General features: G+C 41.1%; 1 protein-coding gene across 5 annotated transcripts in view; it reads right to left on the bottom strand.

Moving 5' to 3' along the window:
- The window catches only part of CARMIL1 (capping protein regulator and myosin 1 linker 1), a 192,985-nt gene that overhangs the window by 6,209 nt on the left and 159,527 nt on the right, over positions 1-27,249 (bottom strand). For 3 of the 5 annotated variants that reach the window (XM_062621692.1, XM_062621694.1, XM_062621696.1), the window contains 8 exons: positions 21,756-21,773; positions 17,615-17,681; positions 17,109-17,305; positions 12,899-13,005; positions 9,864-10,296; positions 6,064-6,142; positions 3,165-3,398; positions 277-411 (listed from right to left, as the gene is read on the bottom strand). In XM_062621692.1, coding sequence (XP_062477676.1) covers positions 277-411; positions 3,165-3,398; positions 6,064-6,142; positions 9,864-10,296; positions 12,899-13,005; positions 17,109-17,305; positions 17,615-17,681; positions 21,756-21,773 — 1,270 coding nt within the window. The remainder of the gene's footprint in view (positions 1-276; positions 412-3,164; positions 3,399-6,063; positions 6,143-9,863; positions 10,297-12,898; positions 13,006-17,108; positions 17,306-17,614; positions 17,682-21,755; positions 21,774-27,249) is intronic. The other 2 variants (XM_062621693.1, XM_062621695.1) reach the window with 1 other exon arrangement.

The raw sequence follows: 27,249 nt of genomic DNA, 5'->3' as shown, positions 1-27,249 counted from the left end.
TTCCACATTACTGTGTGTGACCAACACCAATCAGCACCTCAATTCAGACCAAACTAAACCATAATATACACAAGAGTCCATTAATTGCTCAGCTACATTATTAACACCAAAGGACTCATCTTTCATTTGGCTTGATCAAAGGGTGGAGGTGAGGAACAGATAATTAGATACACTTTCCTTTCTCTTTCTTCCTCCAAATTAATAACCCTCTTCCAATCCAAGTGAAAACAAATCAAGGGACATATCGAGTTCTAGTAGCTGGAGCAACACACCTACCTTCTTGAGAAAATGATCTGACAGAGGGGCTGCTCTGACCATCCTTTTCTTTATCAGAAGGAACCTTCTTCAGCACTGGTGGAATCAGGGCAACTTTTGGGGAACTGGGGCCAGAGGGAGACTCTGGAGCATCCTCTGTGGAGTACCATGAACAAAAGGGTGAGAAGTTACATTTGTGCTGTAGCTCACAGAAATGGTGCTGTTATGATGGGCCAAACCACAACACAACACAAAACCAAGAAACAGCTAAAATCTGTGTCAGAAAAGGGAGGATTCTACATTAGGAAGAATCTAGGAGGAATTTACATTATGTCAAGAGAGCATATGATGGCCTTCGGTCCAGGATCTTAATAGCCAAAACCAAGATCTCAATTTCAGCATTTTTAATTTGTATTGCTGTTGCAGCACAAATAGTAAGCCAATGGGACCAACTGAATTTCCTGCAAGACGTAAGTATACAATTTGTAAGGGACAGCTGAAAATTATTTTGGATGGATTTTTGGAAATATTGATTCTATTTATATTTTCATTGTACTGAAACATAATGAACTGATCAATTTAAAAGTACTGTTTCACAGTTATAAAACTGAACTAGGGAAACAAGTTTCATCAATAGCCTACAGAGCTCTCTACTTCCAGGAATAAATTGCCAGTACATAACCTGATCACATCACATCTGCAAAGACTTTCTAAACAGAAAAAATAGTTTGCCTTCTAGACTGTGAGGAAACATGGAACTTAAGTTCACATTCATAGTTTAAACCACCTGGATATTTTGTTTCTCTAAAAGACTGGATATGCATTATGTATGGCAAGTTGACTACCATCTTTACAGTCATTACAGGAACACCTTTTCAGCCTTAGACACCTACCATTTGGACAGCAGGGAAGTGCAGTTACAATAGATTACTTAAACTGCTTGTATGTTTGCCTCCCAAGGAGGAAACAGTGACATATGTACACAACAGAGGGACTAAGAAGATACATTAGTGCTGACAGAAGGAAAAAGGAACTAAGGGTATCACCTGTATTGCATGTTTGTACAATGAATCAATTCAGTTGCATACTGGAAAATAATAGGAATTAATCTCTTTGTGGAGGAGCCACCACAGAGGAGACAATCTTTTTACTTTCAGAATAGGAAAGTGATGAACTTCCAAATGCAACTCGAGCAGAACAGACACACCAATTCTTGGACCTGCTCCATGCTTTTGATGTGTGTGTGAGGCCAGTTGCTTTGGGAAACTTGGTATCAACATATGGATGAGCTCAGTGCTTGGCAAACACAGCCATGTATTTCTGAACTAAAGCTGTAATGTACTTTATTGAGGAACCACTTGCAGTCTCTGATAATTTGTGGACCTCTGCTTTGTATTCCTTGTCCCTCAGATGACTTAGCAAGAATTTGCTACCACAGTTTGGCCACACCACTGGGAACAACAGCGGAAGCAAGAGTGTAAATAGAATTATTGCTTGGCTTCTTCACCACATCACCTGGGCATGCTTAACCAGCAGGTTGTTACAGGTACAGGAATAGAAGTTAGACTGCAACAGAGATGGTGCTTCTTTTTCTGGCACTTGAGGAGCTGGCCTATTACAAATAAATATTAATTACCTTGTGTTAAACCCACAGTATGCTCTCTCTGCAGGAAACAGGAGCTGGCAGAAACAGATAGCTTAGGTCTTTCTGATATCTGAGATTTTGAGATAACCCACTGCCTATTTTACAGATTAAGCATCACAATATAAGCCCTGCTTTCCTATTGTATTAATCTTTGTGAGCATCTTACCCAACACCTCTTACATTTATGGCCATTTCTAAAATGATCAATAAAGCAAATATAACGCCATCTAAAACCTGAAGGTGATTCTGTGTTTGAACAACATCCTACCCACTGAAATGCAGAGACTAGGTAATGCTCAGGTTACACATGAAGGGCAGGGAGGAGGCTGTAATACCCCTCTGTCCCCTCATCCTCACCAGATATATTTTCCTAAGGTCAACAGTGAGTATGGGAGAAGTCCAGAAGTCTATAAGCTCTTACAGATGGCTATGCTCAAATTTTTCAGTCGTTAGCAATTAATAAGCTGTATTTGTGATAGCTGATGTGAGAGTCAGTAACTACCACTTAATTCTCCGCAACTGCAGTGGCTGTACTTTGGGATGAGGGGGTTGTGATACTGGACTATTAAAGCAGCAGACAGACAAATGTATGGGAGACGTGCTGAGGTATTTCTCACTATTGGAAACCTGGAGATAATAACCAGGCAGGAAGTTAGGGCAGAACAGAAGTTAACAGTCATTCAACTGGCAGACTTACAGAGTTATAAAAGCACAGTTACAATTATTTCTAGTCAAAAGCAATACGGAAAGAAACAAAGGCAAAACAAATTAAAAGAGTGAGAGACGGTTGTTTTGTTTAAGTTATTAAAAACAGGCATTTACTTGAGGACCTAGGAGAATCCTGCCAGAAAACCCCAAGGACTTCAGTACTTAGAGAAAAGTGTTTAGGGAAAATACAGTTACTTTTGTCAGTGCTACTACATCAGAGCTTTGAGGCTGAAGTAGCTTTCTGTGATCACCTCTTCCATGAAAGCAGGCTAACTCAAAACAGCTCTGCCACTGCTGTTATTGCTTCTCCTATGGCTTTACTATTAGAGATCACAGATTGAACCATTTTAGGAAGTTTATCTGAATTAGGGCAAAGGGAGGTGGGAAAGAAGGATGCAAGTCAAGAGCAAGCGACGGAAGAACCTGCCCAAGAACCTGCCCCTCTACATTTAACTTCTGTTAAGCATGTGGCCATTGGTGTCTCCTCCACAGCCCCCACAAACACCCCTCAGAAGTACCCAGCTGGGAACAGCAAATGCCCAGAAGAGCTCCTCACCAGTACGAGAGGCAGAGCGCGGTTTCTGTGGCACCGTGGGTCTTGCTGCCAGGCTGGGCTTTGTTGCCTGCAGTGGGGGTTTTGGGCTGGTCGGTGTATTGGATGAACTTCTTGCCTTTGCACCAGCTTCTGCCTTTGGTTCAGCTTTTGAATTTTTTTCAGATGATGCTGAGATGGAGTCACCTTTATTTGAGGCAAATCGGCTCTCTGGAAGGGTCTGCTGGAGTTTAGGCACTAAAATACACAGACACATAAAATAAAATCTCCTGCAACACAGAAGGCTCCATACAGAGATATGCTCATGTGGAAAATACCACCATTACCTCACAAATCACTGCTGCACTGCTGGGTGAGTAAGAGGACCCCTAACAGTTCATTCAAAATCACTGCAAAAAAAGCTTCTAAAACTGCTAGTTCTTACACGTGCTAAGCTTCATAATGATGGCATCTCCCCTTTTTTAATGCACTTGGGGCGATGGCTGGCTGGACCTTATTCTTCCTTCACCTTTCTCAGAGCAGATGCTACAGCCTACCTGCTGAGAAAGCATGATTGGTGGAAAAGGCAGTCTTTGGCTGTTTTGCGCCTCTACAGACAAAAGGCTGGGTATCCAAGATCAACAGAGAATTCCTGGCCCAGAAAATAAATCCCAAATGTGTGATCAGCAGGCTACATCTTTTTATTTGTTGCTTTTAGCAAGCTCTGGAGGAGGTTTTGAAACTTAGCTGAGATCAAAGTATTCACTGTATAACATTTTGATTTATCTAGTAACAGTGTATATGGATTATGGTTTCCACACATTAGCAAATTTATCAACTTATTATTTACCCCAACCAAAGTCCAAGGTATTTACAGATAAAGCTACACTGACTTGCAGGCAATAAATCAGTCCTATCTAGCTGTGCAACTTGTAGAAAGCCTGCAGGACTCCAGGCTGCAAACAAGCAAAATGCCCGCCCTCCTTTCCTATGCTGCAGCTCTTGAAAGGTTGAAGGCTTGTACGTAGAGGGTATAATGATTATCTTGGCACTTGTATGTTAGCTTGGGACTTTCAACGATTGTCACATCTTTATCCTCAGAAGAGAATTACAGACTGAAATGCAGACTGGTAGCCTTGGTAGTTGGCAAAGATGCTGATTTGACCTACCTACCTGCTATTGCCATTCAGAAATCCTACTTGTGACAAAAGTGCTGAGTACAGACATTTTAAGGGCACTGGGAGGGAAGGGAATGTTGATACAGCTTTTTGCAAGCCAATCTCCAATACCTTCTTCCAGCTTATGTAGCTGTTTTTCAGTCCAGCTGGAGTTAAACTCTGGCAAACTATAGAGAGTTGGGTGGCACATACATATTTTTGTGGGTCTTCACGCATGCAACAGACTTTCATGCTGCAAGCAAAAAACAGCAGGACACCTTCTCCACTTGTGGAGAGGACACCTTCTCCACAAAAAAAGCAGGCAACATCCAGACATGAAGCAAGGAATAAAACCCCCCATATTTTCCTTCTGCATCACCAGCTTCAGTTTTCCTGTAGCAACATCCAGCAATTCTCCATTAACTGTCTTTCTTGCCTTCCTAACCTCAGGCCTGCTAATATCATTAGAACACAGTAAGTTAAAATACATTAACCCAAACCAAAGGCAAACTGTAGTCGCAACAGCAAAGAGCAGCCCCGGGGAGCTCTTAAGCAGGAGTTTACTTTTTTAAGGTATAAAAGAACTGACAGCTGGAGGCCAAATGGAAGGGACATGCACAGTGCAGTGAGGTGGGGATGAAATGTGTCGTATACAGAGACAAGGACCAGAGAAAAATTGGGGTCAGACACTCCCACCTACTTTAACGCCCCAAGCACAGATTATTCTGGCTCCTCTGGCTTCAGTTTGATAGTATTAGGGAGCACACACAGTACACAAGGTCCTCCTCAAAAGATAATCAGGCTTTAAAAGTGCTGATGTACAGAGTTTAGCATGCTCTGAATATGCCCCATTTGGATTTTGATTCCAGCCTGTTTTTTTCAGCCTTGCTTCTGTATGTTTTGGCAGCCCTATGTGCCATGCTTGCAGGATACCTACCACTAGGAAATCAGACCTGGATTTCCCAGTTCAGCCTCCTCCTTTCAGTCCAGTCATTGTTGTATGCACGAATCACCAGATCTGAATCTCTTCTGAATGCTTCACTGGCCAGCCAGTTCCAGAACCATGCACAGACACCAGAATTTCATCTTGTCCTGATATGGCTGCATTGTAGGCACTGCCATGTCAGGGTCCAGGACTACAGGCAGAGGGAACTGGTGCTTTAAGCACTGCAAGGCTAGACTCCACTTTGTACATAACAGAGAGTCATTTTGTGCATGTGTGCAATGTCCAAGGGCTTCCACAGCTTTGCAGACAACCCTGGCTTTGGTCAAGCCAGGTAAACCTTTGGAAGAGCCAGCTGCCATTGCCTACGAGATGTCTAGTCTAGCAGTTGAAAGCTGGCATATGCAGACTACAATAAATCTTGCTACTTGGTCATATTTAGGTCATCAGATATATTGAGTTTCACTTCTTCCTGCACAGACATTTTTGCTGACTCCTGGTTTCATCTTCAGCTTTGCTGATCCCAAGTCGGCATCTTTTTGAAGGTACCTCAGGCATATGCATCAAGTACTTTCCCTTCTGCACAATGTGGAACATGAGTAAAAGCTAAGCTGTCAACTCTGCCCTAGAGCTGCCTTCACAAGAAGCATTGCCCAACACAGTAAAAAAAAGTGAGCTTGTTTCTAATCCTTTTCACATAGTGTAAGCTCATATTTCACTTAAGCAATTGTAGGCACACAACCTGGAGAAGGAAGTGAGATTTTTGAGGTTAAGCATTTTGCATTTTCAAAAAGAAGCTTATACCAGGACATTCAAACTGTACCTGTGCCACTTCCATCCAGCCGCTCTGAGCACGTCGTGGTGTCAAAAGATTCTCTGGGAGTTGTGTCATTCCCAAGTTTCTGAAAGAGTGAGAAAATCTCTCATATTAATAATGTATCTGTAATTAATACAACTCAGTGGTTCTGTTAGGGTAAAAAAAGCTCTTATTTGGAAGCCATAAGGCAGAGAAAGCAGTGATAGTAATAAATGGCAGATTCTCCTTGTTTCTATTGCAGGTCTTGAAGATCTAAGCAGGAAGAAAACTGCTACTACAGCAGTAGCAGTACTAACATATTTTACACAACAGACCTTACTTACTGAAAGGTGTTTAAAGCTGCCCATCACAAGCACCAGTGGATGTTCAGCACCTCTACAGAAAGGGGTCTTCTTGTTCATGTGATGGTATACTGGCTAAGTCTTATATTCTCAAAAATAGCTTTCCTAACATCCTGGCCTCAAAACAAAAGGTGCAAAGACTAGCTCTAGCCTAAGTAAGCTTGAAACCTGCGTGCTCACTAGAAGAAGCTTAGATAGGCAGCTGATGGGCTTGTAAAAGAGCCAGCCTCCTTTTAGTGTCTGACCTGCAGGAACATTATGCTTTGTACCACTGAGTGAAAACTCAGGTTTTATTAGAATTTCTTGGCTGTCATTGATATTTTGGCTAAATTCTCACCTTTCCACCTCCACCTAAAGTAAAATGTTTCTTTGTAAGACGGTCTTGACTATGTATTTTTGAAGTGAATAGCACTCTCTGCTTACTTTTTTTTCTTCCATACCTTGGTAAAAAAGCTTTTGGGACTGAATTTGCGACAATTTCTTCATGCCTGTCACCAATATACTTTTTTTTCTATGTAAATATTGAAGATACATGCATAACACTTAGCTACGGTAAATGACTTAAGACAGTTGTATGACAATATGAAAACTAATTTCACTATAACTCCTGCCTCCACCCCTAGTTATGGGACTACTGGGGAAAATCAGACCATGTACAGAGACAAGTACAACAGCCAGTGCTGGCATCTGTTAGTGGAGTACTTAAAAATGCAATTAGGATGTTACCATGTTTGGCTACCTGCAATACACACATTACAAACTGCTTATAGTCCCAAGAGAACACTTAATACTAGCTACAAAACTTCAGTCTGAGAAGCTGTCAGTCATGTCAGATAAATGCAGGTGAATTTATTACGTAGATAAATAACGAGCAGGCCCTACTTTTAATAGGAATTCTTGCAAGGTTGGGAAATCCTGCAGAGTTGGGTACCATTGAGTGTGAATAAACAGGTTACGAACGATGGTCTGCTCCTAGGTCTTGCTTGCGGTACTTAAAAATGCAGTCTGCAAACACTAGATGGAGCTAAAAGATAGTTTTATGCATGCCCAAAGACTGTACCCTTAATGCCAATTCACACACTGTATTCTAAGCAAAAGAAAACAAAAAAAGCATCTACCTACCATCTTTCCATCTACTGTGCACCTGCTTGTATCTGTAACAAGACTGTGGTAGGGTATGAATGAAATAGTAAATTCCTTCTGGCTTTGTTTGCATGTAAAATAGCTCAGAATATAAGCAACCATCTGTAGCTTAAAGGAAAATACCATTTTCCATCACACTGGAATTCTGATAAATTTGAAGATGGTAGGGAAGTTGATGTCATACCCATCCTAAACAATGTAAGAGCAGTAGGATGCTGTCTTCTGTAGCTCAACCATCCAGATACTGTATGATTTTCACCTTTGTGAATATCATGAATAAAAGTACAAACCTAAATTATTCAATACTGTGATCCAGGATGAAGTATGTGAAAAATTCTTTTGAACAGCAGTTCAATTTTGTGTGGTCTTGGCAACATTAAGAATGGATAACTCGGTACCCTGCTGTGTACAGATTCCTATTTCAATTCTGTTTTCTTCAATTCTCTTTAAATAGTAGTACAAAAACCCCTCTATTTTTATATTCCATAAATATGATAAAACCAAAAATCTAACAAAAAAAAAAAAATCAATAATAGTTTCTTGAAAATTAAACCTTAAAGAAAAAGAGGGGCAACCTTTCCAACCAGTAAAAAAGCAAAGGGTGGAAAAAACTGGGAAGAGGCAACTTTTCTTTTTGATAGATGAAACTCAAATTTTCAATCAATGCTACAAAGCTGCTCATCAATCACAGAGCACTTTTACTCTGCCCACTTAAGAAAAAAAATTACATATGCTAATATTATACCTCAGTCACATTATTCCAGATCTGACTAACTCTAGATGACAAGTGTTAAGAACTTGAAGAGCACCAAGCATACACTGTTTGCAGTTGTAAAAATGTACATAATCTGGAGTAGCATGGTAAATTTAAAGTTACAGGCAGAGCATAACACTCTCACTTAAAATCATACAGCATTTTCCTTAAAAACTTGGTGTTTTAGAAACCAGTGGGATTATTCACGGGCAATACTCAGCACCAATGAGAATGGCAGAAATTGGTCATTTCTTCAAAAAAAAAAAGATCAGTTTTATGCTGAGGATCCCTTCAATGAACCATAGGCAACTGTTAATTTGAATCTGCTTATTACAAGACTCCAGTGTTTGCAGGAATGGTTCAGGTATCATGGCGAGTACTTTAAGCTACAAAGAAAGACAGAATGAACCTGCAATGTATTAAAAAAAGGAAAACACAGCAAAGCTTGCAGATGAGCTCTGTCATAAGGTAACAGCTTCCAAATGACAGGGGATAAATGGTGGGGAATGGAGAGCATCCAAGTTCCCTGTATGCTGAAAAGAGAGGACTGAAAAAAGGTTGATCTTTTGGTAATTTAAGAATATGGCAACTGCAGCTGGGATGATAATGGGGAAGTTCAAAGGCAAATGGACATAAGGCAAAATAGTTTGGCCTAAAATGCTTCAGAGTAACACTAGGATATTCCACTCCACACGTTTGTAAAGTGAAGCAAGGTTCCTGCCCAGCATCAGCACTTCACAGAGGAGAAAATTAGAGGGTAGTGGAGGTAATCCAGACAGATAATTGGGAATAGACCAATTTTTTTTTAGAAAGCTTATTTTCTTTGAGTGTTAGCTTTGAAATATAGAAATTGAAGGCATAACAATAATTAGATGCGGGGCAAAAAGGATGTAAAAATGAAGTGCATAAAGAAAAGTATCATCTGAATAGTTGTAAACAGTGTCACGAAGCCAGATTTACTTCTCTGCATGGAATATATAATTTAAAATACAGTACATCTCTCCATCTTTCTACATCACCTTCTAAAAGAGAAGAGTACATACAGCTACCACTGTAGTTCACTCTGCCGAACACCTGAGATACTGATGTGCAGGAGGCACACAGTAAGACATCTGTCCTAGTTTTACCTTTTCCAAAGCATGTTTCCATTACACATAAACAAACCACACATCATATAGAGAGAAGACTTCCACGCTGTGCTTACTAGTTGCCCAAAAATTTCTCTGTAACGCATGTAAACAATTACGTGCCCTCTTCTGTGCTTGTGATGGCCTGACATAAAGCGCAAGAGCTGGTGTCACCTTCTCCAGAAGAGGAAAGTACAGGCTTAAGAGCGGATTTCCTGCTGTACCTCCACATTTGCAGCCTAGCCCTTAGCCAGGGTATTCATGTTTAACCAACACAGCAGAGAGCAAACCTCTTGCAGAACACCATAATCCCTAGTGGAAAGCAGGACTGATGTGCCAAACCCCAGGCAACAACACTTGTAGACCCAGTCCACCTCCCCTGAAGACACTTGGCTCTTACCCATTTTTGTAACAACTCAAGAGAAATCAAATTGCCTTCACCTTCTGAGCAGATGCTGCTCTCTTCTCTTGCTTGGCTTTCATTTCTGCGAGAAGTCCACTGCCCATCACCTGCACGCCATACCTCCGGCCTCCTTGTGGGCTTCCTTTGCTGTCACCCCTCTCAGCTTTTGCTGCATCATCTGTCTGTGCCTCCTCCAGCGAGTCTGGCGTCTTTAACTCCTCAGATCGCTCTGTACCACTGTTCTGCTCTGCCGGCTTTACCTCCTTCTTGTTTGTGTCCACAGCTGGACTTTTTGCAGCAACCTTGGGTGAGGAGGGCTCCTCTGCCACCATCACAGTCTGGGGACGTTCAGATTTGGAGCCTCTTGATTTGATTAAGTTAAGGAAGCCACTCTTCCTTGAGTCCCTTTTCTTCTTCTCATCGCCTGCTTCACTGGGTTCACTGCTCTCTGAACTTTTAGCTGATGGTCTCCTATTAAGACATAGACATTTTAAACAATTCTCTACTCCCCTCCTCCCTCTCTTTTACACAGTACCAAATTTCTTCTACTGGGCAAACCAATCTTTTGTGTGACCCATATGTTGCTCTCAGCCAAGTCATTAGCTGGTGCGTCTAAATTACAAACTGGACAATTAACATTGATCATACTGTCTTGAGGATTTGTCCTGGGTTCAGCAGTAGCAGTCATTTTTCCCCTTCTTGGTATACATCGGACTTCCCCATCTTCCCGCATTACCCACCAAGTATATCCAGGTCCCTGAGCAAAAGCAAACCCACTCGTGTCCTGGCCTTGTGCATGTACATTGAAGAGAGGCAACTATGTCATCTGCGCTCGGAACGTCGCTGTTTCCAACGTCAATCAGCTCTACCCAACCTGCCTATGCACATCTGTACTGGGTTCACATGACAGTATTTTGGTAGTGTGTGTGGGAGGGGATCTAGAGGAGTAACTTCTGTGAGAAGAAACTGTTAGAAGCTTCCCCTGTGTCTGATAGAGCCAATGCCAGCATGTATGTTACAAGCAGAGTATTGAGAGGAAAGCTGGGTGCATAACATGCCTGCATAAGAACATCCTAACTGGAGAGAGAACCACCAGTGCAGCAAACCACAGCACCAAACAGGCATGTCCAGGGATGGGCACACAAGGATAGTGCAAGTTCATAGTGATATCTGAAAACGAGTGGCTGGCAGGCACCCAGGGGAAGCACAGGAGGATGCAGTAGTCTGTGAGCACCCTGAACCCAACCTGGCTAATCCATTTTTCAAAGCTGCCATCATTTAACCACCACACATAGTGTATCACACATGGCTTCACATGTCACTGTTGATAACTCACGCTGACTTTAAAACATTTGCTTTTCTTGCCACAGCTAGTTACCCACTAACACCTACCATTCCTTAATGGATGTCACATACAGCACAGAAGCGGTCATTCCAAGTTGTCTGGAAATCAGCCTTGCTTTCTCATTTATTTATGCAAGTATTTGTGTGTGTCTCTGTATGTATATGCACAAACATGCATGAATACAAGAACATCTAGATTTGTGGTCCTGTAAATACACAACCAGCTACAAAGCAACTGTATAAGCTGTATAATTCTTCTACAAAGCTGAAGGAGATACATCTTTCAGATAAATGAATTGTCTAAATCTGGGACACTAAACCTTGATCAAACATGTCTTTAACGTGTTTCTGAATCAGCTTAAATCTACTAAATCATCTACTATTTCAATCATCTATCAAAACATTGCCCAGCAGCAGTCCTTACTAGACAGAGATGCCCATGTGCACTACTAGCACTGGAGAGGAGATCCTCAACCAATACAAAGCCCTGCTCCAGCCCTAATGAGCTCCACTGAAGAATAAAATGAAGGCAACTGAATTACAGAAATACACCTGAGTCAGTAACTCCCATCACACAGTATATGTCCTGGGTTTAGCAGTAGCATTCATTTTTCTCCTTCTTGGTAGCTGGTGCAGCGCTGTGTTTTGACTTCAGCCTAGGAACAGTGATGATAATACCGATGTTTTCAGTTGTTGCTAAGTGATGTTTACCCTAACCAAGGACTTTGTGAGGCTCATGCTCTGCCAGGGAGGAGGGGAAGCCATGAGGAAGCAGAGATGGGGCACCTGACCCGGGCTAGCCAGGGAGGTATTCCATACCACAGCACGTCATGCCCAGGGTAGGGGGGAACGGGGAGTTACCCGGAAGGACATGGGCTTCTGGGTTGGACTCGTTTCTTGGCCGGTGGTATTGTATTCTCTTCCCTTGTTATTTTCTCTTATCATTGTTGTCGTTGGTGGCAGCGGTGGTGATTTGTGTTGTACATTGGTTGCTGGACTGTTCTTGTCTCAACCCGTAGGAGTTGCACTCTTTCGATCCTCCTCCCCATCCCTCCGGGAGCGGGGAAGGGGAGAGCCCCAGGGGGGCCTTGATTGCTTCCAACCCAGCACCACTCACTGGGAGTGAGTGAACAAGCTGTCTGGCTGGAGTTTAAACCATGACAGTTCTTTTTGGGCACTCACCAACCCAGAAGCCCGTGTCCTTCCAGGTAACTCCCCGTTACCGCCTGGGCATGACATGCTGTGATATGGAATACCTCTTTGGCTAGCTTGGGTCAGGTGTCCTGTCTCTGCTTCCTCTCGGCTTCCCCTCCTCCCTGGCAGAGCATGAGGCTCACAAAATCCTTGGTTAGGGTAAACATTACTTAGCAACAACTGAAAACATCGGTATTATCAGCACTGTTCCCAGGCTGAAGTCAAAACACTGCACTGCACCAGCTACCAAGGAGAAAAATTGACTGCTACTGCTAAACCCAGGACAGTATATTAAAGCAATTTATTACAAAGTAGCAGTTTTTAAGGGAGGGTAACTGAATTCACAATGTATTGATTATCAAGATAATTTCTGCCTTTGACTACAGCAACCCTGGATATTGGGAACAGAAGTCAAACACAACATAGAAGTGCTATGTGCCCGTCTACCAGGATGGTTTTTGCTTGTTTGGTTGTGGGTTGGGTTTTTTTATTTATTTTTAGAAAATTAAACTTAAAAAAATAAATTTGAACTTACTTTGAATCCATTTTTGTCACTTTCTTAGTGAAAAATTCATCCACGCCTTCATCCACTCTCCCCATGAGGCCATTCTGATCACCTTCTGGAGGTACTCCAGCAGATACCTGAAGGAAGAGAACACTTGCTCTGGTATACAGTAATCTAAGCATACTTGCTTCAGTGATAATAACTGAGAGTTAAGACATTATAAAAATTGTGTGAGCCAACCAAACCTCAGTGTGGACAATGGAATCACCACTGGAATCCCCCTTCCCTTCAGTGAGGGCAGGTGACGCATTCCATCAAATGTGAAGCAACCCAGAACATCAGTGACAAATTGCATACTGCAGTGCACGAGATCAGGCATTGAATGCCTTGGGCTTATGAGAATAGATCAGTAGTTCAGCTAGGAAATTAAAAAGGGAGTTAAGACATCCTGATCATGTGGTGACCTGAGGAGAACATTTTTTCAGCAGCTAGCTGTACCCCCATTCAGAGAAAAAACTTATGTTCTGGATTTTGGATTTAGAGATCCAGAAATAGAATTCCAGCAGGCTAACAAAAAGCCTTTTATAGTCCATTCAGTCCAGCACTACCAGAAGCAGAGACTAAATACAGAATCAGGGGTTTCACTTTAGGAACTGAACACAGATATTTGCTGAGTGTCTGAAAATGGCGCACCCACTCCCCTTTTTTGTTTTCAGTGCCCACATTTTGAATGTGGGTGACAGAAGCATCTAAACCAGGCTGATGTAGTAATACCTGCTGATCACAAAGGCCCTGTGAAGATTAGCTTGTGACTCTGTAGCCTCCTGAAGATGAAACATACTGTCTCCTGGGAGGATTTCTCATGTGGTCTGGCTCCTCTATGTGGCTTTGATGTGGAAAACTGCTAGTAGCAGTAGAGAGAGTTCCTTCCATTTAAATGCTGTATAGAAACCTCTTAGGTGACTACAAAGGACTCCACAAGACCCAACCCAGCTATATTCTTGGTAGTACTAACCACCAGGTATCGGACTGCCACAAAATAGCAGGGTTTGTAATTTAAAACAATTTAAATCAAGGAATCTCCTAGTTGCCACAATAACTAAGAATAATCCCAGCTTCTCTTTTCAGCTGGAATACACACTTTTTGCTATACCTCTAATAAGAAAAATGAATACTCTTAAAAGCTGCAGTTAACATCAAACTCAAGACTCCATTAAGCCAGGACAACGGATGTGCTTTGACACATGCATGAAACTTCTTACTTTTCACTACTGAACCTCATTAGAAACCAAGTATTTACTTTCTTATCAAACAACAGTTAATATTTTATGAATACCTGCTGCAGCAATGTAATACTGATCTGAAAAGAGCCCACCTGGAATGACTCCCTTGTTGCCAGTTAAACTGTGTATTTTCTATTAAAAACCAGTTTATTCTAAGAAGCACAATGACTTCTCAGACCTCCAACTCTTGCCACCTTTGGGGTTTTCTGCACAGAACTTGTTTAGCTGGAACATCTGACACTAAGCAGCAATGCATATGCTAACATCTGGGTTGGTCACACCAGTGTTGCTTGTCTCAATGTAAATATTTACCTCCTCAGTCAAAAACAGCTGACATTGACGTTTCAACCAAAACACATCAACCAACAGCGGCTGACACATTTCAACAGAATGAGACACCATTTAATATTGATACTGGAGCCCTCCAGATAGTAGGAACAAACATGGAAGTATCAAAGGCAAATGCATCTCCTGAAGGAGAAGTAATAGAAGAATCCAATGATCTGCAGCAAATGAGGTCTACCTCAAAACAGAAACTAGTTTGTACATGAAAAGCAGCAAGTTCCTAAAAATGTCCTAAAGACGTACACAAATGTTGAGAGCCTAATAAGGTCCTCAAAGCACAAGATTTTCCTAGAGATATTTAATGTAATGCCCTTTAGTGATCAACATTCATGTAAAGGACTGAGCTCTGGTTTATGTTTTACATTCCTAATGCTAAACAAACCAAAATAGTTAAGTTTTCATTTGTCAATTCTATTATTTTTCTTAGCCTAAGTTTAAAAGTGAGCCTTGTCTGTTTCTTTATTAAGGAAAAAAACTGGCTTAGAAGCAGAACTAAATAAAATGAATCACAATCTCTTGCATACTTCCGAGATTCACCTCTTTGCTGTACTAAATCTTCACACACGATAGAGGAACTCATGAGGTTAAGATCCCACAAAAATCTGAACAATAAACAACTGCTTCATCGCACTGCTTCAAAACTACGTGGGGGTGAGTGGTGTTAATGTTCCCCCTTTTTTTAATTCCCTCTGAACACTCATTTCAGTAAAAAGTGTGACAAAACTATAAATCTTAATTCTGCCCACCCACCCCATGCTAGTTTTCACTTCTCCCTTTTTTCTCTTTTTCCCTTTTTTCCTCCTTACATTTTTCAGCAAAACCAGAGAAGTACAGCTCTGACCATCAGAGACCCCTTTTAATCACTAAATGGAAATAACGGGAACAGCAAACAACCCTACAGATCTGCTTTAAGCATTAGAAAAGGTCAAGATTTTGCCTTGCTCATTTCAAGTGCTTTTCCTAACCACTGCTTTCTGTAGTCTCAAAGTGACAAAACCAGAAGCAAATGAATTCTGCAGACAATGCCTCATGATATTTTGTGCATTACCTGTGAAAGCTCCAACTACCTCCAGAACAATGACACAGTCCACTCATTACTCTGGCCTTCAAAATTCAGCTGTTTCATTTTTGGAAGCATCAAAGCAAACACCTTCAGTCTTTCAAAAAGTTGTTTAGACTTGTTATGGGGTCAGAAACAGTAAGGAATTAAATGGTCCATAAAAACAAGACAGGGACAAGTAAGTTTAAGTGAAAAAAGTTTCTTTCAATTTCTGCAACTAAACAAACCCCTGATTTCCTAAGTAATTCAATGTGAATGAGCATTCCCACCAGACTGCACTATCATGGGAAGTAACACTTCTCCTCAACGAGAAGTAAGCTTTTTGTTTCTGTTGAGCAAGATATTGTATGTCCTAGTCTCATGCCTGGTAGTAAAGCACTTGCCTTCTCCCATGCCCCCACTCCTTCCAAACCCCTGTGCAGATGGCATGGGATGCATTGAGTAGTTTGGAAGAGAAGCAATTGTAGCAACTGGGAAAACACGTGTGTTCTGCATAACTGAAACTGGAGGAAGTAAACACAGATGTGTTTTCACTACGATGTGGAGAACAGTCCATCCTTCTGCTACCTCTACCCTTCTCCATATAGCACAAGGGAATGGAAAGTTGGCTTGAATATCCCCCTCTGCTTGAAGGTTTCTGCATTTCCAAATGGTGCAAAAAACACTCTATCACCTGATATGATCTTTCCAGCATTAGGGAAATTTTCAGTGGTCTTCTCCGTTGACAATTCTTAGCAAGCAGGAGAGGCCACAGGCATTCATTACTAGGCAGCGTAACTCAGAGAAGCAATGGCTGCCCCTTGATAAGGGTTACTTATCATATCAGCTGTGCTCTGTTGCCATGAGATAGCTCTGTAACTCCTCCAGATCTGTCCTTACATACCCTGAGGACATACCACCACAGAAATAAATCTTTATTGATGTGGTATGCCAAGGAAATGGAACTGTGGGAACTCCTCACACATATTCCTGGGTTCACACCAATGCCTTTTGTAGACACAGTGCTCTTCTGTTTTGCTTTTCTAAGGCAGGCTCCAGCATGAAAAGCAGATCTGTGACTATGTAGATTTGCTGGCCCAGACACCATCTTTAGTTAAGGAGCTGTGGGAAGCTGGGTGTCACAGAGTAGCTCCTCTGAGAGCTGATAGAAATAAGAATTCATGCCAAGTTACCATGTCTTAATGCAGGCAGAAAAAAGGATTAAGACTTAACAAAACCTTGCAGTATAATTGAAAAGTCTCATGATATTTTGTGCATTTCCTGTGAAAGCTCCAACTACCTCCAGAAACTGCTTCCATGTAAAAACAAAAACAAATGGAAAAACAATGACACATATCCTGGTTTTAGGCTGTGTCAAACAAGAGAAAAAGCTTGTAATAGAGATTGCTCACTGAAAGACATGAATATCAGAAGAAAAATTAAGTAGTCGCTTATGGCTTTTAAAACTTTAACGGGACTTTAAAAACTTTAGCTCATTACATTGCAAGGCCTGACTCATGGCAAAAAGCAATCAACAGATGACATTGCCAGCAATATTTTAATGTGGACTCACTGCTGCTTGGCTCGGCTGTTGCTTTTTATTCCTTTTGGGCCTTAATTTTGTAAAGTGTTCCAGTTTTCTCCCTTCTTCTGAGGGTAACTCTGAAATGAATCCAGAAGTTCGTTTGTCCGGCCTGCTGGAAGGAAATGGTGGGTCTTCTATATGGATAGGTACTTCTTCCAGTGCTTTATCTAGATCAAACTCCATTTCTAAGAGAAATCAAAACTTTCTAATTAGAGTTAGCATGCTACTTAAAACAAAAGACAATGCCATTCCTCTCTTTTGTGGTAAATAGTTATAAACACATTTAAAGAACTCACGTTTGTGAGCAGACAGAACACTGTGAGCAAATATTTACTACCAAGTACACTAGCAGAGTCACAAACCAAAGCAACCAGTGTGGGCCTCAAATGCAATCCAGAGAGAGGGAGAGTCACCTGTGCTTTTCAATCAAGAACTACCTACTAGAATCTCAGGCAAACAAGGAAGGGAAAAGGTTTTAAGATATTCTCACTTACCAAAAGCTCTGGACACTGGGCGGAGCATTCTACTGTGGATGCTTTTCCTTTTTGATTTAGGAGTCATCTATCAACATAAAACAAAACAAAATTTACCCTAGCAGACAGAAGACGTGACAAAACACCCTTTCTTTTTTATCTGACAAATCAGTTCTTCAAGCATGCATGTAATTTCAAGATATGGTTAGGTTTAACACCAGGGGGGAATGTCTTTTTTTCCCTCCCCTTCTCCAACATGTAGAACTTTTTTCTAAATTACCATTTTGTTCAACTCCATTTCGAACAGAATCAAGGAGATAAGTTTATTCTTCCCATTAAAACCACAGGCTGTACACAGGGTGGTTATTTGATTTGTCCAAGCATTAACGCATTGATTCCCAACTGTAAAACGAGGGAACTATTAAAACCTCACCTCTGCATTTGAGATCATGAGGCACAGAAAACTGAATTACTTTGTCCAGTACTGCACAGTTAATGACAGTAGCAGGGACAGTTTCCTCCTTGCTCTGACTTAATTTTTGATACAAAATACACTTCCCTCAGTTCATTTGCTAGTGACAAGTGATTAAAATTCAGCTGTGGATACCACCACACAGCTTACTAAACTTCCCGAGCAAAATGCAGTCTTGGAGCACACAGACATTCTTCAAAAAGAAAAAATACTGTGTCAGTGTTAGCAATATCTCCAGCAAATACATGACTTCCCTGGGCTTTAGATAGGCTGAGAATAGGTGGAAAGTTACCTCATCACAGAGCCAATGCAGTTCCTGAAAGGTATGTGCTATTATTCTTCTCATGTTCACATTCCCAGAAGAAAAGAAGTATTTTGCCTTAAGAGCACAAATACCCAAGACTTAAGACCCGAGTTTGTTATTTTTGGAAAAAAAATTGCCCTTGTTTTCTTGCCTGCACTCTTCTGAAGGTTTGCATGGCAAGAAAGACAGGTTTGCTACATGCGTCACCAATTCCAAACCTCCTAACCTTAGCCCTGTAAGACTTTCAACCAAAAAGTTGGTTTCAGGGTTTCTAAAGAGTTATTTTAAAATGACTCAGCTCTGCAAAGATAGGCTCCTTTTGTGGTACTTGCTGGCTTTAGTGACAATCCATATACTTGCTAGACTTAAAGCCTCATGGCTTCAAACCTGGACTGTCCGTCAGGAAGCTGTTATAGCTCAAAACTCATTAACAGAATTGTTAATTAAGTTTAGTAGTATCAATTATATATGAGCCAGAAAAGATATAGTTGGCATTGACATTTCAGACAAATCATGAACTGTTAAGATAAACATCTGTTAGTTTTCATGTATGGAATGTTCAGTGCACAGACTTACATGTACTGAATTCATATTCCCATCCAAAGTAGTCAGGAGGATTATTATGCCACTATTCACATGCTCAGGATTATGACAGATTTTCATAGCAGGAAAGTTATTACCCATCTTCTGAAGACCAGAAAAGAACTTGAAGACTAGAGAGTGAATAGTGATAGCATTGTCTGCACAACAGAGCTCTGTTTTTATTGCCATGCATACCGCTGAGGTAAAAAGAGACAGGTTTCCACTTCCACATTTGACAAGCATCAGCAAATGATATAATTTCAAGACCAACCAGGAAATAGCTTGCCACCTGAGCTGACTTACCCTGAAACTGATGAGGAAGGAAAATGTTACTGCATCAAAAGGTCAAACATTACTTTCAGGGTTACCAATAAATTAAATGCAGTGGATCTGATGGCAAGTGGCTGGAGAGGTGCTGAACTTTTTCACTCAAAATTGCAGTGGGTTGTGCAACTGATAGGCAGCTGGACAACATCTGAGCTGCACACCTCAACAGCTGCCAATCACCCAAACCTGAAACAACCACAGGCATCCACACCTCATGTAAGGAAATGTTGAAGCCGTTCAGCATTTCGGGAACAGCAATTAGGAGTCACCATCAGTAGTCCCTGGTTTTATTTCCAGCCATAGCCCAATTCTCTTGTCAATGTTTACTTGCATGCATTTTGGTCTGCTGGCCACTTTTTTGGGTGGTGCAACTGAAGATTACATCTAGTAGGATAATGAAGCAACTCATGCGCTAGAGAAGGTCAGAAAGTAGGGCAGAAAACAAGGCTGATAGGAGACCTCAAATCACTCAGTAACTTCACAGCCAGTATTCAGAGTGCTCCTGGATGAAGACAAACAAGCTGAGAGCTGCATCGGCCCAGGGCAGCAATGCAAAACAACACAGGGCAAATTCTGAGGTTCCTGTGTAGGGATTTAAGCACTCCAAGACATCCCTAAACAGCCAGGAACACAATGATTTCATCTTCCTTCTCAAACAAGAAAATGCCCCCAGATGACCCTGCAGAGCTTGTGCTGATGCCCATAAGCTGGTTGCTGGACCACTGCTGTAACTTACTGTCTGTCAGCTTGGCATGATCCATCAGCAGCTTGGTTGCTGGGGATAAAGGCAGAAGGATAGAGATGCCTCCCATTTGCTTTAACAGCATGAATAACAGCTATACATACACTTTTATTTGAAAAACTTCTGTTTTCTAGCCTGTTTAGAAAGTGCACAGATGAAAGGCTTCTTGCCAAGTGAACTTTCTAGATCACACACAGAGCAAAATGGGTCAAAGCATTAATTTAAATAGGCCAGTGTGCTCTTTTTACAAAACATTAGACTTAATCTCAGCTTAATATTTCCACACAGTATGCTACAGCAGCACAGCACATGTCATTACTAGAGGAGATAGCTGAATTCTTAGGAAGAGATCTCTACCTCTCCCTAGCCTTAGACCCATTTCCCACAGTTCATGGAAGTAGTTCAGGTCTGGCAGATGCACACTTTTTGCCTTCCCAGCATCTCTGGCCACGCAAGTACAATGCGTCTCTCCTGCCTTATATTTCACTCATGCCCTTTACTGTTAGTATCAACCTCCCGTCCTTCACTTCTTCCACATCTTTCATAGGCTTTCAATTTTAGCATAACACCTTCTGAACTTCTTCCTTGCACTTCTGTGAGCATACTGTACGCTGCCTAGCAGAACAGATATAGAGATTAACTGCATCTCTGATTGCTGGGAGACACTCTTTGAAGTCTGTGCCACTGAGATCTCTGGAGGTGGCTCCACAAAGGAACCCTTCTGCAGGAGATGGGAGCCAGAAGATCTCCATCATGCTCCCAAATAAGGGCTTATTTAGTTAGACACTCTTCACATGTCCCACCCAGCTTTAAACTCCCAGGATCTCTCACCATGATCAGTGTCTCAGGTTCCTCTCTGCTGACTCCCTTACTCACAAAACTATCTGGGCTCTCCTGAGGTTTTTCTTTTAAATTATATTATCAACTGTGGAAGAACACTAGTACCTTGGGAATTAAAAACAACAAATAAAACCAGTCTGAGTGCTATAAAGCAACATGCTTATAGCAGCAGGTTCTCCAATACTCCACATTCTCTTATTATACTGATGTTTGAAATTACTCTCAGTGCTAAGGGATGTGATCATTTCCATGTTTTTCTCCTCCTCATCCAAAGTAATTTATATTCAATTCTATTAGATACAGGGATGCTCTGGGACCCTCCTGTCACTTCCCTTTCAAAAGATTTCAAGCAAACTAATGCACAATTTCCTCCTCCATCTTGAAATTCAGCTCCCTTCAACTCTCCTTCCTGCAGAAACACTAATGGCTAAGGGTGACAGCACAAAAGGTGAGAACAGGAGTCAAAAGCTCAAGGTGATTCAACTGGATAAAGAAAACACAACTGACCAAACTGAGATAACCCCTGACATCTCTTCCAACCTAATGGCAAAAAAGCCATAGTTTATGCCCATTTTTAAGCCATTCTTTCATTAAGCTGGATGATGATTATCAATAGATTTTCTGAGCACCAATATTTGTGCTTATGAATCCAACATCAGCACTCTGCTTTGGTTTAGTCTTAAAGACAAGGGATGCTTTAAATTCAGATGGTATGCTAAGCTGAACCTTTTTTGTAAAATCCAGTCTCACCCCTGAACTGATGCCTATTTCATTTGTAGGTGCAGAGGGATGACACTACAGTCTCCCAGGAGATTTACAAGGCAGTACAGAGGCAAATGGAGCACAAAAACGTAAACCAGTAGGCCAGAAACAGCAGAGCTAAAAAAATACTTACACTTGTACAGCAGAGAGTCTCCATGCAGCAAAAAAGAAAGGAAAAAGAATATGAATGGGGAAGACAAAGCAATAGCAGTTCTCAGGAAAGGAGGCAAAACCAGAGTCACCAAAATAAAGAAAATTAAAGCCAAAACACTTAGAAATCTTAGCAGGAAAGGTGACATGCAAGAATGGGGCAAAAATCCCTTGCATTTGGAGGGCTATACACTTCATTTTCCCATGTTTAACCTATACTGGGACAAATTCAGGTTTTCAGAGGCTTGTTTCCAATACATGGCACTCACCAATGGTGCCAACCTGCCACCTACTGTCCCCCTGTAATGTGGTTTTAATTTTCCCGGCATCAGGAGTGAGAAAACCCCTGTAATTCTGTTATTTCCTAGTCTGAAGGAAGCTTCTGAATTAAAAATCTGCAGTTTTTTATGGAAAGCAGGAAAAGAAGGAAAAAAAACCCCAAAGCTTCTCTCGAAACAATAAAAAAGGATGCAAGTGTGTTCTCTTGAGGTTTATATAAACTTAAGCCAAAGCAACAGTATTTCTCTTTCTTATAGGGAGGCTTAGAGGTGCAGGCTTTCGGCACTTTTGGCATATTATAAGAAAGTCAGCCCATGAATAGCGCATGACCTTCCCTCTCCCCTTTAAAAAAACTAAAAGAAAGGAAGCAATGCTGTATCCCATCTCTTGTGTGGCACGTAACCAGTCATGCCCTTCCTTAACTTAGAGTAATAAAAATCAATTATAATAAATGTGGTTTTGTCTTCCAAGTTGAATGGGAACTACTGCTGTAACAACACTGCTGGTATTAGCAGTGTGTTTGTGGCAGAAGTCAACAGCCACTGTGTGGATTAAACTTCAAGGCAAGGAAGTACTGCACTTTCAAATGGATATCGCACCGGCATTTAATTATCAGCAGAGAAAACAGACTGTGCGTAACATGAACTTCAGAATGTAATTGTTGAGGGGATATTAAAGTTGGTTTTTCAATGCTTTGACATTTTCAACAATAATGATTCACTTGTCACAGTTCATACACTTAAGGTTAACTGTAGCTTAAATTTTTAAGATATGATGGGCTATCTTTGAATAGCAAGAAGAGTGTTCTTGCACACAGCTCCACTTCCTCTATTTTCCTGCTGTCCTTGGGTTTGGTTTGATTGCTTTTGTTTGTTTGGGGCACCCTTTGTTTGTTTTTTATTTTCTTTTACCTTCAGAAACTTTGGTTTTATGCAGTTTTTTTCAGCTAACAGCGGTACAGGCAAACCTCCTCATTACTATCACTTTTGTATGCTGTCCACACACACATACACTCTTACACTGCTTCCCTGTCAGAGCCCATGTTCTCTCCTCTCTTGCCTATCTTCTGTAATACCATTCACTAGGGCTGCCCTGAGGTTGCTGGAGAGACTGCAGAATTCAGAGAGAAACATTTTAAAAATAAATTTCCAGCACATTTCAAAAATAATCTGCACCATGGTTTCTCTCTCAGACAGCATCCATGCGTTCTGTGTATTTAATTCAGGGGTAGGAAAAGTACTTACATTATACAAGCAGCTGGAAAGGTGATTAGGACCAAAGTGCAAAGTGATACGTATATAACAGGAAGCAATCCCAGGATTTGGGGGAGTTTACAGTCTACGGTCCTGATCCATCGAGGGCTTACGGATACTCCTACTTTCAACACTTTAGTGATCTCACCTAAGTGAGTGTGACTACTGAGTTGATTAAACCTTAAAAGGTGCTAAACAGCTTGTGAGTGGGGGTAAGGAGGGAGAAGGAGGAGAGGGAGGCACACAGCAGGCAACAGGTTAGACAAGGAAGCACCACCAAGCAAAGCAAAGCCTAAGGGACTTGCCTGAAGACACCATGGAATCTGGCTGCTCTGCAGATGCCAGTCTTCAGCCCCTTGAGGTACCACAGACCATGAGGCCACCCAACCCTTCCCTTCACTTCACTTGCACTAAGCATAACTGCAAAATAAAGTGGTCTGCCTCCCAGTGTACACAGGCCATCACTAAAGACAAAACACCAGTCCACAACCAGAAATCCCAACCAAATTCACGTGAGCAGAACCAAATCAGGGAATCGTAACAATGTGCCGATGTGCGAAATGGGAATGAGCTGTCAGAAAAAAAATATTTGGAAGGATTCTTCCAGGACATTTTAAACCACTGCTAAATTGTTTCAGCTATATGTGTTTTATGGGGTAAGAAAGAGGAATAAGAAAACATAGCATTTTATCACAAGTGCTTGCTATTTTGTTTTGCTGTAAGGAGTCCTGACCTGTAAAACTGCCATGACACCATTCCAGTCAGTCGAACTTCTTCTAGTCTCTTACCTTTGACAGATGTGTTACACATCTGTTGTCTCATTAAAATAAATAGTAATAAAATCATTAATAATAAATCAACTTCAGGTATTCTTTATAAATCAGAGCAGTAAATTGACCAACCTTGCCTTTTTGCATATTAATCTTTGGACACGCAGCTGTCTCATCATCTGTATAGAAAGCCTCAGAAACAAGATAATCCATACTTGAATATAAGGGGTTTGCTTGTTTATTTCCTTCCCTTCCTCAAGAGAATGAGCTGTGGTTCAGAATTAATTCAATTAGTCTCATCTAAAGCAGCCTGACCTTTAGAATACTTTGCACAGCAACATTTTCTGAGAGAAAAGGAGTAGCACTGCAGTAAAATAAGATCAAACAGATTTGCCCTTAAGCTCATTTCATTTTACTAGCCAAGAAACCTTTGCTTTTCTGCTTGCTGAGATGTGGCTCATGTAATCTGCAATATTTCACCAAGCATTACAATATATTATTTTAATAAATAATTCTGCTACTGCATTTTTCAAGTCATGTAAAATTTCTGCTAATAAATATTCCTGCATATAAATATCCAAAGCTTTTATTATGAAGAGTAAAAAATTAGATGCATGAATTAAACTGAGCAGTTCTTAAAACTACTAAACTGAATAATTTATTTCATGTTCTGAATTAGTAGCCTGCAAGGAACTGTGCCTGCAACTACCACTGCAAGAAAAAAAGCAATTCTCCATATCATCAGCTCTGTATCATCAGTTCTGTTTTCTACTTGCTCATGAAGAGGCTAGCAGCATCTTCCACAGCAGCTGGGCTTTAAGATAAGCAAAAAGGATGCTTGCAGCTGATTTATTCTAGTTAAAAACTAAGTGTAGAACAAATAGCTGCTGCAGGTCAGGTGGCACAAACTATTTCTTTAAGCCACCACAACCTTCTTGCTTGTGGTTGTTCATTACCTTCAGCCAGCAAATGCTGGTGCAAAAATTACTCTGTTCATGAGCCAAACTTCTATATAGTAAGAAGAAAATGTTCTTAAACTCAGAAAAGACAGAGGGGTGCACAACTGTCTCAGATATTCTTTGGCAATTCTTTAAAGACGGCCACCATATGTATCTGGTACCCCAGGGCAATAACATCATTAAAGCAAGTTTGAGGCAAGGTATTCATGAATGGAAGCATTCAAAGTCACATGGGACAGGGCTTTAAGCAATCTGAGTTAGTGGAAGATGTCCCTGCCCAAAGCAGGGGGTAAACTAGATAATCTTTAAAGGCCCCATTCAACTTAAACCCTTCTATGATTTCATGAATGGGGACTGTGCTATCTGCCTGTCATAGAGCTTCCCAGGACCGAGAACCAACTGCATGTCTGCTTCCTCCCAACAACCTGGAGTGAACAGATACCAAAAGGATAAGTAGAAATCCAGGGAGAAAAAAAAAAAATAAAAAAAAATCAGTCATCTTCCCACCATCGTTAGACCTTTTGGGGGCAGATGATGCTTCACCTGCACTGAAGCAGTGACATTTCAAAGGAGAAACGCTACAGGGAGATGCATCACATTCAATCAGGCACAGTTTACCCTGGATGGGGAAAACCCAGTACTTGAGCTGCTGCTGTTCTGTTCTCTTCTCATTTAAGTTTATTTCAGACATCTTTCCAGCATGCACAGCAAATCTTTACACCCATCAGACTTTGTGAACATAAAAAAAAAAAAACCAACCTGCAACCTTCTGAGCTTTTAAGTTCTGTCAGGAACTACTATAACAAGATATTTCCCTATTAAAACCAGGAAATATCTTGATAGACAACAAGTAAATATTCTAAGACCCTACATGGGAAACAGAAATACCTCAGTAGAGTATTTAAGTTTTGTCTCTAAAACAACCTAACAGAAGAGGTCAATCATAATTATCCAAGACAGGATAGCAAACTCAAAGGTTGGTCTATGGAGTGCCAGCACTTAAGTGTGATACATGATTTAAATAATGCTACTTGGTCAGACAGGCATGAGGCAGCACATAAGCCTAGGAAGGACAGCAACATCATGAAAGAAAAGGAAGATGCCTACTCTGCAAAGCAGGACTGCTTGCCCACAAGCGTGTAATCAAGTGCTGGCTGGTAACAAGGCACTGGATGCTGTCATTTCTCAGAGAGTATGAACACAAACTTTTCCTGGGGCATCTAAATACCATGGTATTGGTCATCAAATCTCAGCCCTGGTATGAGATTTGGTACTGGAAATGACTCATGGCTAAAACGTATGAGATGGAAAAGAGGTTCCGATCAGCCTTGACTAAAACTACCCTGACACTTCAATCACTTTGTCTATCTTGCATATTCCTTTTTCTTTAACATGTGCTCATTGAAGATTTTTTTTCACCAGTTCAAGTGCTTTTAGTTTCAGATCAGTACTCCAATCCTGTCACTACTGACCTCAAAAATTCACAGTAATTTGATCTTTACTCACATGAAGTAAGATCTTACTGCAGAGATACACCCACCACTTTGCAATGAGGCTTTAGCTGATCTGAATAACATAGAAGTGTCTGTTTACTTCTAAGTTTTCCTCTAATCTGAGAGAGATGTTTTGAGAGGAAGCTTGATAGATTTGCGAATAGGATTGCATGATGCAGTTGTCAGTGACAGCAGGGATAAGATTTGATGACTCAGAAGCTGTCTTCTACATTTTTGGCACTATGTATGATTGATTTTATGTAGTTACTTAAAATTCCTATTCACGTAGCCCTGCTCATCCTAACCTCCTTTTCCTTGACAAAACATAGCAAAATCTAATGGTAATCTACATCCACTTGCCCTAACTGAGACTTCCACTCCCCTCTTCCTATAAGCACTATGCTTTATCCCGGAAATATGAGGTATTGATTTTGCAGAGCAAAAAATTATAAGCCTCCTATTCTTCTGGGTGAACTGAGAACCATAAAGTGCACTTAGTGCATGAGACAGACTCATGCATATGCTATTTTCAGCAGGCTCTCCATGTTTCAGAGTAAATAAGACTCCCCCATACAGTACAGATAAGTAACTTGTGCCAAGTTATTCGAGACACTGCAAGAACCAAAAAACAGTAGAAAGGACCATGCAACCTATGCAGAAAACTCCTCAAGCACCTGAGATAGTCAACTTGCCAGATATTAATTGAATCAAGAAGCATTATAG

Source organism: Pezoporus occidentalis, unplaced genomic scaffold (genome assembly GCF_034315485.1).
Source record: "Pezoporus occidentalis ecotype Australia unplaced genomic scaffold, CSIRO_AGI_Poc_V1 ctg231, whole genome shotgun sequence".
In the NCBI taxonomy this organism is placed as follows: domain Eukaryota; kingdom Metazoa; phylum Chordata; class Aves; order Psittaciformes; family Psittacidae; genus Pezoporus; species Pezoporus occidentalis.
The sequence above is the reverse complement of the archived record's forward strand: the minus strand, read 5'-3'. Positions and strand labels throughout refer to the sequence as shown.